General features: G+C 48.0%; 2 protein-coding genes across 2 annotated transcripts in view; both read right to left on the reverse strand.

The window, feature by feature from the left end:
- The window catches only part of LOC143962016 (uncharacterized), a 40,341-nt gene extending 29,427 nt beyond the window's left edge, over positions 1 to 10,914 (reverse strand). Inside the window, exons 1-15 of the mRNA XM_077471358.1 lie at positions 10,819 to 10,914; positions 10,327 to 10,386; positions 8,695 to 8,790; positions 8,550 to 8,606; positions 8,186 to 8,281; positions 8,041 to 8,097; positions 7,235 to 7,330; positions 7,092 to 7,148; positions 5,695 to 5,790; positions 5,550 to 5,606; positions 4,586 to 4,681; positions 4,442 to 4,498; positions 4,082 to 4,177; positions 3,940 to 3,996; positions 3,152 to 3,226 (exon numbers count right to left, since the gene is read on the reverse strand). Coding sequence (XP_077327484.1) covers positions 3,152 to 3,226; positions 3,940 to 3,996; positions 4,082 to 4,177; positions 4,442 to 4,498; positions 4,586 to 4,681; positions 5,550 to 5,606; positions 5,695 to 5,790; positions 7,092 to 7,148; positions 7,235 to 7,330; positions 8,041 to 8,097; positions 8,186 to 8,281; positions 8,550 to 8,606; positions 8,695 to 8,790; positions 10,327 to 10,386; positions 10,819 to 10,855 — 1,090 coding nt within the window. The 5' untranslated portion in view covers positions 10,856 to 10,914. The remainder of the gene's footprint in view (positions 1 to 3,151; positions 3,227 to 3,939; positions 3,997 to 4,081; positions 4,178 to 4,441; positions 4,499 to 4,585; positions 4,682 to 5,549; positions 5,607 to 5,694; positions 5,791 to 7,091; positions 7,149 to 7,234; positions 7,331 to 8,040; positions 8,098 to 8,185; positions 8,282 to 8,549; positions 8,607 to 8,694; positions 8,791 to 10,326; positions 10,387 to 10,818) is intronic.
- A 165-nt stretch (positions 10,915 to 11,079) lies between these two features.
- LOC143962528 (uncharacterized) overlaps positions 11,080 to 18,014 on the reverse strand; it is a 61,386-nt gene continuing 54,451 nt past the window's right edge. The window contains exon 8 of the mRNA XM_077471801.1: positions 11,080 to 11,090. Coding sequence (XP_077327927.1) covers positions 11,080 to 11,090 — 11 coding nt within the window. The remainder of the gene's footprint in view (positions 11,091 to 18,014) is intronic.

An 18,014-nucleotide genomic window follows, 5' to 3' on the forward strand; every position in this document is an offset into this window, starting at 1 on the left:
TGTCCCATCGGCAGCCCCCTTACATCAGAGTGTCCCATCGGCAGCCCCCTTACATCAGAGTGTCCCATCGGCAGCCCCCTTACATCAGAGTGTCCCATCACCAGCCCCTTTACAACAGAGTGTCCCATCACCAGCCCCCTTACAACAGAGTGTCCCATCAGCATCCCTTACATCAAAGTGTCCCATCAGCACCCCTTACATCAGAGTATCCAATTACCAGCCCCCTTACATCAGAGTGTCCCATGGAGCAGCCCCCTTACATCAGAGTGTCCCATGAGCAGCCCCCTTACATCAGAGTGTCCCATCACCAGCCCCCTTACAACAGAGTGTCCCATCACCAGCCCCCTTACAACAGAGTGTCCCATCAGCACCCCTTACATCAAAGTGTCCCATCAGCACCCCTTACATCAGAGTGTCCCATCACCAGCCCCCTTACAACAGAGTGTCCAATCAGCACCCCCTTACATCAGAGTGTCCCATTACCAGCCCCCTTACATCAGAGTATCCCATTACCAGCCCCCTTACATCAGAGTGGCCCATTACCAGCCCCCTTACATCAGAGTATCCCATTACCAGCCCCCTTACATCAGAGTGTCCCATGAGCAGCCCCCTTACATCAGAGTGTCCCATGAGCAGCCCCCTTACATCAGAGTGTCCCATCAGCAGCCCCCTTACATCAGAGTGTCCCATCAGCAGCCCCCTTACATCAGAGTGTCCCATCGGCAGCCCCCTTACATCAGAGTGTCCCATCGACAGCCCCCTTACATCAGAGTGTCCCATCGGCAGCCCTCTTACATCAGAGTGTCTCATCGGCAGCCCCCTTACATCAGAGTGTCCCATCACCAGCCCCCTTACATCAGAGTGTCCCATCACCAGCCCCCTTACATCAGAGTGGCCCACTGAGCCATCGGCCCACCGGGAAACTCCCGGTAGTCCCGATGGCCAGTACATGCTTGTTCGCAGGAGATTGTGAGAAGACCTTCACAGGAGACAGACAGTAAAAAGACCTCCTTTGCAGGAGGTATTGAGAAGACCTCCTTCGCAGGAGACAGCAAGACTTTCTTCACAGGAGATAGAAATAAGACTTCCTTCACAAAAGACAGTAAGAAGACTTCCTTTGCAGGAGACAGTAAGAAGATCTCCTCCACAGGAGACAGTAAGAAAACCTTCTTTGCAGGAGATAGTGAGAAGACCCCCTTCGAAGAAACAGTGAGAAAACTTTCTTCACCATTACCACTGTCATCCTTATAACCCACAGCGGAATGCAGGACAGTTCAGAAGGTTTGCTTCCCAAGTTCACAGGCAGATGATTGGTTGCTAGGATGGGCCTAGCAACCAATCACCAGCTTTCAGCTCCCATCCTCTGTCCAGTCTCACTGTCCAGGGCTGGACTTACCATTGGGCTTGACTGGGCTCAAGCCCATGGGCCCCGCCGAGATACATACCCGAGTGTACTCGGCTCAGCTCCGCTCACAGTCACGCCCAGTCCCTATGATGGACATAACACAGGGACTGGGCATGACTGTGAGCCGATCCGAGTACACTCGGCTACTCTCGGCTCCGCTCGGGACTGCAAGAGGACCCGAGAGCTGCCGAGAGCCAACCGAGAGGACCCGAGAGCCGCCGAGATACACAGGACTCTGCTCCATTTTTAAACTTCAAGACTGCAATGACAAGGCTGCAAATGACACTGGGGCAAGGTTGCAAATAACAAGGCTGCAATGACACTGGACAAGGCAGCAGATGGATGGACAAGGCTGCAGATGGGCACTGATAAGGCTGCATTGATGGGCATTTAAATGTAAGTTTTTTTCCTTAAACTTCCCTCCTAAACATGGGGTGCATGTTATATGCAGATAAATACGGTAATGTATAGAAGGTAGGGCCCGGAAGTGACTCAAGCCCAGGGGCCCCCACCACCCTAAGTCTTGCCCTGCCACTGTCCCATCCACTCTCCCATGTCTGTGTAAGGTAGAACAGGGGAGGGGGGTCAATGTGAAGAAAGGCTGCTTAAGAGTGACACTAATAGGTGGCTGAGGACAATAGGGTGACCTAGAACAGTAAGGGGGAGCTTACGGGGGGCTGGGGACAATTATGGGGGGCTAAGGACTGTAATATGGGGGGGTTTAAGACAGTGGTGGCACTGAGAATGGTAATGGGGGAGTTGAGGACAATTATAGGGGGCTGAGGACAGTAATGTGGGGGGGGGGGGCTAAGGACAAAAATGTGAGTAGGGCTAAGGACAAAAATGTGAGGGTAGGCTGAGCACAGTAATGTGAGGAGGGCTAAGGACAAAAATGTGAGGGGGGGGGGGCTGAGGACAATAATGTGAGGGGGGACTGGGGAGAGTAATAACAGGGGGGCTGAGGACAAAAATATGAGGGGGGCTGAGGACAGTAATAACAGGGGGGCTGAGGACAAAAATATGAGGGGGGCTGAGGACAGTAATAACAGGGGGGCTGAGGACAAAAATATGAGGGGGGCTGAGGACAGTAATAACAGGGGGGCTGAGGACAAAAATATGAGGGTGGCTGAGGACAGTAATAACAGGGGGGCTGAGGACAGTAATGTGAGGAGGGGATTTTGATGTGAAGGGGAGGGAACTGTGATGTAAAGAGAGGGACTGTGATATGAGGCTTAGTTCAGATTTGTGCATGCACAGTTCTGCTTTACACGTCACAGACAAGGCAGCCCTTAATTTTAAAATCACGCTGCACCAAGCCGCATGGTGCTTTGCCCTTATGCTGTTTGGTGCGTAAGAAAATGTGCCATAGGTGGTGATGTGTGTGGGTGCTTTTAAGAATGAATTGCACCCCCCGCACATCTGCTAAAGTGCAGCCCATTTCTCTGCAGGTTGGGGACGCAGCAAATTTTGCGCATATTCTCCAGCCACAGAGATGTGAACCTAGCCTAAGAGGAGAGAGGGGCTGTGAGGGGTCATTGCACAGACATGCGGTTTGGAACAAAATTAGTAAAACTCGTAGTAGACTGTTGGAAATGACCAGAGTAATAGGTGAAAGGGAATAGCTTGGCTTCCATAAATAATTGAGTTTGAAGGTGCCAAGCATTTACTACTGCTGGAGAGCTTGGCAAAAGAAAAAAAAAGGAGAACATTTGATGAAATGGGGATGACGTAAAGGAATACTCTTACTCTTCATTTTCTGGATCTCCTCTGCTTGGTTCCCCACTGCTCCCTCGACAGTTGGAACATTCTTGGAAAGAAGCCCTGTAATACACAGAGAACCAGTTCATCCCTGTCTTCCAAAGGGTTAGTTCTGTGTTAGGGATTGGATTAGGAGTTAGGTAAGTGTTAGCCCCTGTACACACGGTCGGAGATTTCGACAACCAAATCCATCGGATTTTGTCCGTCGGATTTTGCCCGTCGGATCTTGTCCGAAACTGTTGCATACACACGGTCGGACTAAATTGTCGAAAAATCCGATCATTCAGAACGTGATGACGTAATTTCGTTACGATGGGACTACGTTCAGGCTAGTAGCCAATAGCTTTGATGTAGGAATTTGATCTGAGCATGCGTGGCACTTGGTCCAATCAAAATTCTCTACACATGATCGGAGTATGTCCGATCGAACCAGTTGATCGGAAAATATTTCCAACAAGTTGGAAAATTGGATCCGACAGATATTCCGACGGAATCAGTCCGATGCATACCACACACAGTCGGATTATCCGACAACACGGTCCGATAGGACACATTCCGACGGATTCTCCGACCGTGTGTACAAGGGCTAAGAGTCAGGGGTTACGGGGCCAAGCTTAAGTGTTGGAGTCAAGTTTTGGAAGTCACGTTTAGGTGTTAAAGGGCTAGTTTCAGGTTTAAGGGTCAGCTCAAGCATAAGCGCAATGAGGGAGGTCACATTCTAAATGCTCATTTTAGAAGATAGCTGATCCCATGAACTCTCTCCTCTCATGGTGTACCGTTGAGTTCCTTTATTGATGTTTCCAGAACAAATAGTTTCTTCATCTCCTTGGAATCTGGGGGTGAAGAGCATTCACACAGTGAGTATACATAACCTCGGCCACTCAGTGCCTCCCCTCCCCCATATTAGTTCCCTCTTACCCTCCTGAGATAGCATGCTTTCTAAAGACTGCACCCCCATACTCAGATTCCTGAGCTTCACATCCATGTTCTGTTGCATGTCCTCCAGTATTTGACCTACCACAAACAAAGAACTGATGTTTATGCCTAGCAAGTAGGATGAGAGTTCATCAAATTGCATCCACATTTGACTCCTACTATGACCCAGATCTCCATCTGTCTCTTCCTTTTTTTAGATGTCATCTCAGAGTAAGTGTATATCTAGAGAAGTTGGACACATCTGCTCTCTGTACTATGTGATAACATGGGAATGTTGATTCACAGCAGTCACACAAAGGCCGAGATTAGTTGCTTCCCCCTTTACCACTGCCCCTGGATTACCTGTGAGGGCCTTCATTGAGGTTTCCATAGTGGACAGCTTCTCCATCATTCTGGAACCTGTGGGTAGAGAACATTCACAGGGTGAGTGGACATACCCTTTTACAAACATTGTTGCCCTTCAAGCGCACTGGTAGTCCCTCTTACTGTTCTGGGACAGGTGGTCCACTCTGGAACGTATATCCATACTCAGTTTCTCGATCGTCATCTCCATGTTCTTTCTAAACTCATCCAGCCATTGACCTACCAGAGAAAACTGAGATTTATTCAAATCAAGCAAAGATTAGGAAGATAAATCCTTCTAAGCCCTTGTACACACGGTCGAACATTCCGACAACAAAATCCGTCGGATTTTGTCCGACGGATTTTGTCAGAAACTGGTGTTGCATACACACGGTCGGACAAAGTTGTCGGAAAATCCGATCGTTCGGAACGTGATGACGTTATTTAGTTACAACGGGACTACGTTCAGGCTAGTAGCCAATAGCTTTGGTCTAGGAATTTGATCTGCGTGGCACTTTGTCCGATCGGAATTCTCTACAAAGGATCGGACAAAGTGCAATCGGACCATGTTATCGGAAAATTTTATAGCCCAGCGCTAAAACTTTGTCGGTCGGATATTCCAACGGGAACAGTCCGATGGAGCCCACACACGGTTGGATTATCCGACAACGCGGTCTGATCCGACATTTTCCATCGGAATGTCTGACCGTGTGTACAAGGGCTAACTCCACTCACATTGGATCTCTCAAGGGTTACCCAGCTCACTAGGTGTCTCAGCCTTGTTTATGTTGTCCTCCTCTGTAACTGTATATCTTGAGAAGGAAGTCATTTCATTTACATTTTTGTTTCTAGTTACTGGTGACATGGGAATTTTAATTCATGGCAACCACTCAAAGGTCCAAACCAATCACAGATTATGTTTTAGTGTAATAAATTGACCTTGTATCACCATTTGTGCAATATTCCAATTCTTTCCTTCCTTTTCCTCCCTTGTTACCTTTAAGGTCTTGCATTAAAACGTCTGTGGCTGACAGTATCTTCGTTATCCTGGATGCTGTTTGTGTTTTTCCCGATCCTCCCTCCCTCTTAACCGCATCCCTCAACTTACCCTTGAAGTCCTTCATTGATGTTTCCATGACTGACAGCTTCTCCATCATCCTGGAATCTAGAGTTGAAATGAACATTCAAAGCGTGACTACTAGACATATCCTCCATCATCCAATGTCTCCTCCTCCCTCAGAGGTTCCTCTTACCATCGTGGGATAGTTGCCCAACTACAGAATGCATCTCCATGCTCAGATTCCTGAGCTGCACCTCCATGTTCTGTTCCATCTTATCCAATCTCTGACCTGCCGGAGACAAAATACTGCAGTTTTTGATGGGGAGGTAATATCAATGGCAGCCACAAAAAGTCAAGATCTGTCATGTCCATGTTTTTTTTTTCCAACCCATCTAGTCATTGATCTACTAGAGATCATAATACCATATATATGTTATATCTTTCAAAGATCATTCACATGTACTCCTGAAGAAGATCGGTCGAAACACTGTGAGTCTACATGTGGATTATATTGAATCTAAACAATTACAAATTAAAGTTCAGTATTCTATTGTTTGTTTTGTGGTTTGGTTTTTTAATGAATGTTATAATAAAATGTATGTTTTTTTATATATGCAGTGTTCCTCTTGAAAACATGTCCCTCAAAAAGTTATTGGCTACCATTACTGTTGTTTGTGTGTGTGAACACATGGGCACCCCCCTGAAGCATGTGCACATACACCCCCACCCATAGGGAGAGGCACTTCCCTGAAGCATGTGCACATACACCCCCACCCATAGGGAGAGGCACGCCCCTGAAGCATGTGCACATACACCCCCATCCATAGGGAGAGGCAAGCCCCTGAAGCATGTTCACATACACCCCCACCCATAGGGAGAGGCACGCCCCTGAAGCATGTTCACATACACCCCCACCCATAGGGAGAGGCAAGCCCCTGAAGCATGTGCACATACACCCCCACCCATAGGGAGAGGCACGCCCCTGAAGCATGTGCACATACACCCCCACCCATAGGGAGAGGCACGCCCCTGAAGCATGTGCACATACACTCCCACCCATAGGGAGAGGCACGCCCCTGAAGCATGTGCACATACACCCCCACCCATAGGGAGAGGCACGCCCCTGAAGCATGTGCACATACACCCCCACCCATAGGGAGAGGCACGCCCCTGAAGCATGTGCACATACACCCCCATCCATAGGGAGAGGCACGCCCCTGAAGCATGTGCACATACACCCCCATCCATAGGGAGAGGCACGCCCCTGAAGCATGTGCACATACACCCCCACCCATAAGGAGAGGCACGCCCCTGAAGCATGCGCACATACACCCCCATCCATAGGGAGAGGCACGCCCCTGAAGCATGTGCACATACACCCCCACCCATAGGGAGAGGCACGCCCCTGAAACATGTGCACATATACCCCCACCCATAGGGAGAGGCACATGCCCGGTGGAATCCCTGTGTATAGGGTGGCAAGACACCAAGCCAAGATCAGTCACCAATTCCATATTTCTCTAAAGATGTACTTTTTATTTGTTTTCATCTCTAGCCCTTAATTCTTCTTTACCACCTCCATCAGCTTACCACTGAGGTTTTTCATTGAGGTATCTATGTCAGAAGGTTTCTCCGTCACATTGGAATCTGATGGTGAAGAATATTCACAGTGTAAGTAAATACAATCTCTGTCATCCGTTGTCTCCTGTCCACCCACCGGAGGTCCCTCTTACCATCCTTAGTCAGTTGCCCTACCACAGAGTGCATCTCCATACTCAGATTCCTGAGCTTCAAATCCATGTTCTGTTCCATCTCATATAGCCATTGACCTGTCAGAGGTAAAGCAGTGATATTCATTTTAATTAAGTAGTGATGAGGGAGGTCAGTTCCTCCCGCTCTATCCATATTGGACCTCTAATGGCCGGTCAACCATCTGTGTCTGCTTTTCATTAGTTGTCATCTTAGCCCTTGTACACACGGTCGGAAATTCCATTGGAATGTGTCCTATCGGAACCGTTTTGTCGGATATTCCGACTGTGTGGTCTGCATCGGACTGTTTATTCCGACGGACCAAGTTTTCCAACTTGCGGGTAAAATTTTAGAATTACTCCAACGGATTTGGTTGTCGGAATCTCCGACCGTGTGTACAAGGGCTTAGAGTAACTATAATTTGAGATGTTGGACATTGTGCGTATAGAGTTCCCCTGTCAGTATTGATGGTGTGTGAAGGTTGAATTGTGACAACCACACAAAGGCCAAGATCAATTACCAATACATTATGTCAGCGAATTGTATTTTTTTCTCTATTAGCCTGGATGGGGTGCAGACTGAGGCTGCTTCCACTCTTTACACACAGGGGTTTTGTATGATGTGTGGCTTTTTCAACTTTCACCTCATAGTTGTTTACGGAGCTGGGACGAGCTCTTTCCCTGCCTGAACTCTTAGTGGCTGACAACAAATGAGGACCTGCTGGAGCCTTGAGGGGCACCCTTAGTTCTTGTATGGGCTCCCTCCCTCTGAACCACATCCCTCAACTTACTCTTAAGGTCCTTCATGAAGGTTTCCATAGAAGACAGCTTCTCCATCACCCTGAAATCTAGAGTTGAAATGAACATTCACATGGTGAGTTGACATAACCTTCATCAATCATTGCTACCCTCCTCCCTATTGAAGGTCCTATTTACCATCCTGAGGCAGCTGGTCCACTCTGGAGCGTATCTCCATACTCAGATTCCTGAGCTTCATCCCCATGTTCTGTTCCATCTCAGGAAGCCATTGATCTGCTGGAGACAAGTACTGTTTATTTCGAGCAAGCAGTAGTAAAGGCCAGTATCCCCCAAACCTCATCCAGATTGGATCCCTAATGGACATCCGTCATCTCAGAAAAATTATTGTCTTGAAAATTGCAACTTTGTGTGTAGAGTTTTCTTTTCTCAGTAATGATGATGGCCACAGAACAATCAGTGCCAAATAAAAAAAAAATGGTGAATACTGGGATTTTTTTCATTTGTGTTCAAACCCTTTGCCCCTTTGCTTCTCTCCACCTACCACTGAGATCCATCATTGAGTTTTTCATAGATGAAAGCTTCTGCATAATCCTGGAATCTGAGGAAGGAGAACATTCACAATGTGAGTAGACATAACCCTTTTCACAAAATGTCTTCCTTCTCCCCCCACTGGAGATCCCTCTTACCATCTTGGGTCAGTTGACCCATTACGGAGTTCATCTCCAAACTCAGATTCCTAAACTTCACTTCCATGTTCTGTTTCATCTCATCCAGTTGCTGACCTGAGACAAAGAACTGATGTTTATTTCCATCAAGTACCAAGGGAGGTTAATCCTCCCCAATGACATCCAGATCTGAGATGTCATCTAAAAGTAACTGCATATCTTGAGAAGTTGGATACCATGAGTAGCCACCCCCTAAAGAGCCATGGGAAATTTTGGTCCTATTTCCCCCTCAGAGCACACACAGCCAGGCGCACAACATTTCCTGCATTCTTCCACTGGCTAGGGGTTTATTTTTGGGTTTTTATAGACAACAATGTACTGAGATAGGGAGAGGGAGCATGGGATACCCTGAAAATTAGAGAAATGAACAAGTTGAGCACTCTAGGATGTCTATGCTCATGGTGACCTGTACTCCTTCCAGAGTTTAACAGCTAAACACAGTCACTAATGCCGCGTACACACGACCGCTTTTTTCACGGTCTTTCCGACAGAGTTCCAATGGAGTTCCGCTGAAACGGACTTGCCTACACACAATCACAACAAAGTCTGTGGTGACGTACAACATGTACGATGGGACTAGAAAAAGTAAGTTCAATAGCCAGTAGCCAATAGCTGCCCTTGCGTAGTTTTTGGTCCTTCGAAATAGCATACAGACGAATGGTTTTCCCGATAGGAATTGATTCCATCGAAAGATTTAAAACATGTTCTATTTCTAAAAAAAAGTCAGATGAAGCCCACACATGATCGGAATATCCAATGAAATTATTCCGTCTGACCTTTTCTGCCGGAAAGTCTGGTCGTGTGTACGTGGCATAACTCCTCAGTAATAGGGTTGCCTACTCATCTAGTCACAGGATCGTCAGTTGCCTCCTGACGATATCCACCAGGTTATTCCTAGTGAGGGAGATGTAGACTCACACCACCATAGGACAGCTGGATTCTTTTCCACCAAGTTCCTCCTGGCTCTCTCCAGTAAGCTCCTCCAGACCCCGCTTGATCATTGGTTTTCAGCTTGCGAATAGCCTCCCCTCCCCCCAGCTAAGCCTAGCCAGGACCTCGGTCTGTGTCTTCCTCATACATCCCTCCTGAAAGCTGCCTCGGGGCGGAGCCCCTACAAAGGGGTCACCTCCAACAGGACTGGACCCAGGAAATCTACTCTTGCTGCTCAGGCCCCAGACTATTTATGGGCTCTCTCGCCACCTTCTGGGCACACCTCCCTATAAATTTTTCAGGCCACCTGCTCCGTTCTTCCTCCCACTGTACTTCTAGATTATTTTAGAAGACAGGGGAAAGTAACAAAGCAAAAGCTTGAGAAACACCGAGCAGTCCTAAATATTCAACCACCCAGCTCCTCTATTTACATGGGAGCCAAACTAAATTTTCCTAGAAGCATGCATACCCTAGAAGAGTGCTACACATGTGGACATTAATCTGCTCCGATGTCATGTGAATGTTGCTTCATGGCAACCAAATAAATGCCAACATCAATCACCAATTAAATTTTTCAGTAAATGAATTGACTTTTTTTATTCTCAATTTTTGTTCTCCTCCATCCCTTCCTCACATGTTATCTCATCACATCCCTCAGCTTACCTTTGAGGTTCTTCATTAAGGTGGCTTCAATGGCAGATAATGTCTCCGTCATCCCAGAATCTGAAGATGAAGAATATTCACATCATGAGTTGTCATCATATCCGCTTTCACCGTTCCTACCACCGGAGGTCCTCCTGGAACTTCTGCTCTACTCACATTAATGAGCTCTACCTCCATGATATGTCCAATCTGATGAAGTCGCTAAACATCTACATCATGTGTTGTCTGCATCACCGTCAACCACTGAGGCATCACCGTTGACCACCGTCAACCACTGAGGCGTCACCGTTGACCACCGTCAACCACCGTCAACCACTGAGGCATAATAACCTGACACTGATAACTTCCAACTCTTTGGGTGCCAGACATAAACCAGCCAAAAATACTACTTTATCAAGCAGTGCCTCCACAGCTCTAGTTGGGTTACTTACAACTTATCTTTGTAGACCTGGCAGAGTTCTCTTTATAGTTGATGAAACAGGATAGACTTACTTCTTCCTTTCTGGATCTCCTCTACCAGATTGTCCATCTCTCCCAGAATCTTCTGGGTGTCCCTGGAAAGTGAATCTAAAAAAAGAAAAGAAAAAGAAAGCCAGTTCATTTTAGTCTGCTATGGAGTCGGCCCTTCGACCGCATAAACTCAAGCATCAAGCTTTCCAGGGCAAAGGTTCAGCCCAGGAGAAGTCTTGGAAGGAGGCAGTACTGGTGGATGGTAGGAGAAGATTATTTGGAAAACTGAGGACGTGCGGTTAGTTAATGAGAGTCTGAAATGGAATTTGCACACATCTGAACAATGTTTATAAACCATGCTATGTTGCGTCTCTCTAACTCCAGTCTGATTCATGTTTTATTATTATTATTATTATTATTATTATTATTATTATGATTATAATGGTTTATATTGCATAAACAGTTTGTGCAGCGTTTTACAATATAAAGTGAGACACAGTACAGCTACAAAACAATTCAGGACAAGCGGGTTAGAAGGGCCCTGCTCCTAAGGCCGCGTACACACGCGGGGACTGTTCGCCCAACTTTGTCCGTCAAACAGTTTCAGCGAACAGTCCGCTCAAAATTAGCATGGACGGACTTGCCCACACACGACGAACGAACACAAACCGTGCGCGATGACGTGAACGGCACGTACGACGGGACGCAAAATACGACGTCCTATACACTGCAATACAACTTTCGGCGTGTAAATCCTTTCTGAGCATGCGCGGAACTTAGTTTGACGAACAAGCCTACACACGAGGGGACTGTTCGCTGAAACAAAGTTTCAGCGGACAGTTTTTCGGAATTTCCGAAAAACTTTGTTCAGCAGACTGTCCGCTGAAACTGTCCGCTGAAAGCCCACACACGAGCGGACTGTCCGCCGAAACACTGTTCAGCGGACAAAGTTGGGCGAACAGTCCCCGCGTGTGTACGCGGCCTTAGAGCTTACAATCTAAATAATCTATACACAATGTTAAGTGGGGTGCCCCTTTAAAAAAGAAAAAATAAAAAAATAAAAGTCAACAGCTACAAATACTGCAGCTGCTGACTTTTAATAATTGGACACTTACCTGTCCCGGGGGGTCCAGCGATGCGGGGAGAACGAAGCCCCCCCCCTCGTTCCCCGCTCCGCCAGCATTCTTACTGTGGCCACCCGGCTGTGGCTTCACAGCCGGGCACCCACTGCGCATGCGTGAGCGGCGCCGGGCGTGTGATACGCCGTACAGTCATGTGGGACACGTGACAGGTCCCAGATGACTGTGCGGCACGAGGTGAAGTGATGTCACCAGCCCGGGCATTGAAGAAGGCAGACTACGAGGGACCCCCTAGCAACCGGCATTTAGAGGTGAGTAAAAAAAATGTTTTTTCCAATTATTATTTTTTTTTTTTTTTTTTTTTATGAATTTTGAGCTATTTTTTTTTTGGTGGCAACATCATTTTAATTTGTATCTCTCTATCTCCCGTCTGATCAATATTTATAAACAATGTTACTTTGTATCTCTCTATCTCCCATCTGATCAATTTATATAAAAAATGTTACTTTGTATGTCTCTATCTCCTCTCGGATCAATGTTTATAAACACAGCCAACTCTGTACCCCCCCAGTACACAACCACCACTGTATCCCCCAGTACACAGTCACCTCTGTACCCCCCCCCCCCAGTACACAGCCACCTCTGTACTCTCCCAGTACACAGCCACCTCTGTACTCCCCCAGTACACAGCCACCTCTGTACTCCCCCAGTACACAGCCACCTCTGTACCCCCAGTACACAACCACCTCTGTACCCCCCAGTACACAGCCACCTCTGTACTCCCCCAGTGCACAACCACCTCTGTACTCCCCCAGTACACAGCCACCTCTGTACCCCCCAGTACACAACCAGCTCTGTACTCCCCCAGTACACAGCCACCTCTGTACTCCCCAGTACACAACCAGCTCTGTACTCCCCCAGTACACAGCCACCTCTGTACTCCCCCAGTGCACAACCACCTCTGTACTCCCCCAGTGCACAGCCACCTCTGTACTCCCCCAGTACACAGCCACCTCTGTACTCCCCCAGTACACAGCCACCTCTGTACTCCCCCAGTACACAGCCACCTCTGTACTCCCCCAATACACAGCCACCTCTGTACTCCCCCAGTACACAGCCACCTCTGTACTCCCCCAATACACAGCCACCTCTGTACTCCTCCAGTACACAGCCACCTCTGTACTCCCCCAGTACACAGCCACCTCTGTACTCCCCCAGTACACAGCCACCTCTGTACTCCCCCAATACACAGCCACCTCTGTACTCCTCCAGTACACAGCCACCACTGTACCCCCCCAGTACACAGCCACCACTGTACCCCAGTACACAGCCACCTCTGTACCCCCCAGTACACAACCACCTCTGTAATCCACCAGCACACAGCCACCTCTGTACTCCCCCAGTACACAGCCACCTCTGTACCCCCCAGTACACAACCACCACTGAATACCCCAGTACACAGTCACCTCTGTACCCCCCAGTACACAGCCACCTCTGTACTCCCCCAGTACACAGCCACCTCTGTACTCCCCCAGTACACAGCCACCTCTGTACTCCCCCAGTACACAGTCACCTCTGTACCCCCCAGTACACAGTCACCTCTGTACCCCCCAGTACACAGCCACTTTTGTATTCCCCCAGTACACAGCCACCTCTGTACTCCCCCAGTACACAGCCACCTCTGTACTCCCCCAGTACACAGTCACCTCTGTACCCCCCAGTACACAGTCACCTCTGTACCCCCCAGTACACAGTCACCTCTGTACCCCCCAGTACACAGCCACTTTTGTATCCCCCCAGTACACAACCACCTCTGTACTCCCCCAGTACACAGCCACCTCTGTACTCCCCCAGTACACAGCCACCTCTGTACTCCCCCAGTACACAGCCACCACTGTACCCCCCCAGTACACAGCCACCACTGTACCCCAGTACACAGCCACCTCTGTACCCCCCAGTACACAACCACCTCTGTAATCCACCAGTACACAGCCACCTCTGTACTCCCCGAGTACACAGCCACCTCTGTACCCCCCAGTACACAACCACCACTGAATACCCCAGTACACAGTCACCTCTGTACCCCCCAGTACACAGCCACCTCTGTACTCCCCCAGTACACAGCCACCTCTGTACTCCCCCAGTACACAGCCACCTCTGTACTCCCCCAGTACACAGTCACCTCTGTACCCCCCAGTACACAGTCACCTCTGTACCCCCCAGTACACAGCCACTTTTGTATTCCCCCAGTACACAGCCACCTTAGTACTCCCCCAGTACACAGCCACCTCTGTATCCCCCAGTACACAGTCACCTCTGTACCCCCCAGTACACAGCCACCTCTGTACTCCCCCAGTACACAGCCACCACTGTACCCCCCCAGTACACAGCCACCACTGTACCCCAGTACACAGCCACCACTGTACCCCAGTACACAGCCACCTCTGTACCCCCCAGTACACAGCCACCTCTATAACCCCCAGTACACAGCCACCTCTGTACTCCCCCAGTACACAGCCACCTCTGTACCCCCCAGTACACAGCCACCTCTGTACCCCCCAGTACACAGCCAGTACACGAGAAAAGGTTGACCATAAAACGGAAAAATGCTCCAAATAATGAAATATCGTTTATTAAAAATGTAAAAAAGGAAGAAATACACTTACAAGGTTGATGTGAAAGAAGGCATAACAAAAGGGATGCGTCGGCCGAACACAGTAATCCACAGTTGTATCCTTATGTTGATTGAGAGGCAAACTATAGCGTGTCACACCGCCCTACGCGTTTCGTGATATATCACGCCGTCTTGGGGTACGGGTGACACGCCATTTTGCCTCATATTTATATGCCAAACAATGGCCTAAGCCTCCTCCTCCATGGAAAGCCCAGGCCTTCTATACCAGAAGTGACACCAACATGTCCGGCGCGACTACCCAATGGCCGCATCCAGCTGACGCCGAGCGGCCAATCAAAATTGTTTTCCGCGCCATATTCAAGAGGCTGAGTCACGCCCTATACATTGTGTCCAATCGGGAGATCAAATCCCCGTAGCTGTCAGGCGGAAATGACGTCCGCTATCATCATCTTCCGCCCAACCACATGTAAGGGCGGAAATGACGTTTCTAAACTAAAGCGGAAATGACGTCCATTGTCATCGTCTTCCGCCCAACGTCATGTAAGGGCGGAAGAAGACGCTCCAGGACGTCACCGCCCGAGAGTCAAAGACTCTTGGGTAATCCCTTTAAAGAGAGTATTGCACCGAGATCTGAATTTCAACATTCTGGTCTCGCTAATGCATCACTTTTCAATCCCCCAGGATCTTTGGCACCTAGCATCAAGGTTTTTAGGGACGTAGTATTGCGAGACTTAGAGAAAATAGAAGTCAAAAAAGTCCGGATGCAGAGTGATTTACAAAAAGGTTTGGATACCTTATGTAACAATAAATCCCTTGTAATCAGACCAGCAGACAAAAGGGGGGGGGGGGGGGATTGTTGTCTTAGATAGGAGCGACTATTTAAAAGAGCTGCATCGAATTGTCGATGATGGCGAGACCTACACAGTACTAAATAGGGACCCAGTAGTCAAATACAAGAAGGAGTTGACGAGGATAGTTGAGGGTGGTTCCCAAAGAGGAATCCTCACCGATAAAGAAAAACTTCTTTGATACCGGTAGCCCCGCGGACACCAATAATATACTATCTCCCTAAGTTACATAAGAGCGTTACTTGCCCCCCGGGACGTCCAATAGTCAATGAGATAGACTCAGTGACGTCACGGGTGGGCAAGTATATAGACCATTTCCTCCAACCGTTGGTGCGGAAGATTCCATCTTATGTGAAAGACACCAAACAAATCCTTAATATGCTGAGTGGTATTAAAGCGGGAGTCCACCGGGACTCCGCGTTTTTTTTTTTTTTAAAAGCCAGCAGCTACAAATACTGCAGCTGCTGACTTTTAAAATAGTGACACTTACCTGTCCAGCACGCCCGCGATGTCGGCACCCGAAGCAGATCTGTAGCTCGTATCTCGGGTGCTGCCGCCGCCATCTTGGGTATGGGAATCAGGAAATGGAGCCTTTCAGCTTCATTTTCCGGTTCCCTACTGCGCATGCGCGAGCCGCGCTGCACAATAAGGATGGTCCCCGCTGCCTCTGGGATCTGTGTGTTTTCCCAGCAGGCAGCGGGGCACTTGCGGGAAGGGGCGGGCACTTGCGGAAAGGGGCGTAATATACGCCCCTTTCCACAGAGAGCTATCCCGGAAGTGGGTACAGATACCTGTACTGTACAGGTATCTGCACCCCCCTCCCCCCTGAAAGGTGCCAATTGTGGCGCCGGAGGGGGGGAGGGTTCCGATGAGCGGAAGGTCCACTTTAGGGTGGACCTCCGCTTTAAGCCTAAGGATGGTCTGGAGGCTGGAGGCAGTTAGACTCTATTTAGAGCGCAGTTCGGGTTTGGTTCAGATCCAGATAGATTTTATTTTAGAGCTCTTGGAATTTGCCGCAGGGCACAATTATTTCTGGTTCGACAACCAGTTTTTTCGCCAGGACAAAGGGGTGGCCATGGGGGCGAAGTATGCCCCCAGTTTGGCCAACCTATTCATGGCCAAATGGGAGGAGGACGTGGTCGATTCTCCAAGAAGACCTGAAATAGTGCTCTGGGCACGGTACATCGACAACGTCCTCCTCCTATGGGATGGGGAGGAACCGGAGCTCCATGGCTACATGGATATGCTAAATAGTAACAATAGAGGCATTAGATTTAATTATGAAGCCAGTAGGGAGGAGGTTAATTTTTTAGATTTAAACATTAGGGTGAACAATAATACCTTCACCTCCACATTCTTTAAATCAACAGATAGAAACTCATTTATCCCGTTGGGGAGCTGTCATCAAGACTCATGGTTGAGGTCAGTCCCCCTGGGGCAATTTTTGCGCCTGAGGAGGAACTGCACTGAGATCACTACGTTTGATGAACAAGCCATTGTCTTGTCCCAGAGATTCAGAGAAAAGGGATATGAAGCAAATCTGTTGACAGAGGCAGTTACCACTGCACGGAATAAGGATAGATCATGTTTGCTGGCGGAGGGGGGTGGTGACAGGGACAGGAATACGGTGGTCTTGCCTTTTGTCACCACCTTCTCTGTACAGCATCAGAAGGTTAAACAACTGATTCGTAAACATTGGCATTTGTTGACTAATGATCAGATTTCGGGTACCATTCTACCCGAGACCCCTAGAGTCATCTTCAAAGGGGCCTCCACATTGGGGAGTAAGGTTGCCCCCAGTGTACAGAACCCTCCGGAAAGGAGCAGATGCTTCTTTCAAAATTTGAAAGGGTATTATAGATGCAAAAACTGTCGAGTTTGCTCTTTGAATAAAAATAAAAATTCTAAGATTTGTGAGTTTATTTCCACCAGTATCCAAAAAAAATATACAGTTGAACCTTTTGTTACCTGTTCTTTGGAGGCAGTGGTGTATCTCATACAATGCCCTTGTGGACTCCAATACGTGGGGAGGACCAAGAGGGCCTTAAAAGTGAGACTAAACGAACACATCGGTAACATCAAACGCGGCTTCGACAAGCACCCTGTGTCTAGACACTACGATGAGGTACACGATAGGGATCCCTCCAACACCCTATACATAGGGATAGATAAGTATAAACCACATTGGAGAGGCGGGTCATTAGTGAGAGAGATTTCCCGCTTAGAAATGTCGTGGATCTATAGGTTGAAAACTTATGCCCCCTTTGGTATGAATATAGACACGGACGTTAATGCCTTTATAAACAATGCTTAGTCCAGTGGGAGAGTGTGGGTGGCAATTAAAGTCACGAGCTTTGGTGACTTTCCTTCTCCCCTTCTTTTAGAGGGGAGGAGGGGGAAAAGGGAAAAAAACAACTGTAGTCACTCCCTTTATTTGAAATATACAACAATAGTTTGTCTGGATAAACTGATTCGGTCTCGAAGCGTAAAAGATTTCTATAGGAATACACAAGAGTGGGAATCCGAATATGTTTTGTCACTGTAATATGTCATTTCAGTCTGGTCTCATTTTTTCTTTTGTATTATCCATTTTTATTATTATTAATATTTTTATATTTTATTTAGTTTTATTTTTTCATTTTATTGTATCCATGGAGCATCCATAGGGTTAATATA

Source organism: Lithobates pipiens, unplaced genomic scaffold (genome assembly GCF_037356315.1).
Source record: "Lithobates pipiens isolate NorthernLeopardFrog02 unplaced genomic scaffold, aLitPip1_a1.2 Scaffold_8, whole genome shotgun sequence".
In the NCBI taxonomy this organism is placed as follows: Eukaryota; Metazoa; Chordata; class Amphibia; order Anura; family Ranidae; genus Lithobates; species Lithobates pipiens.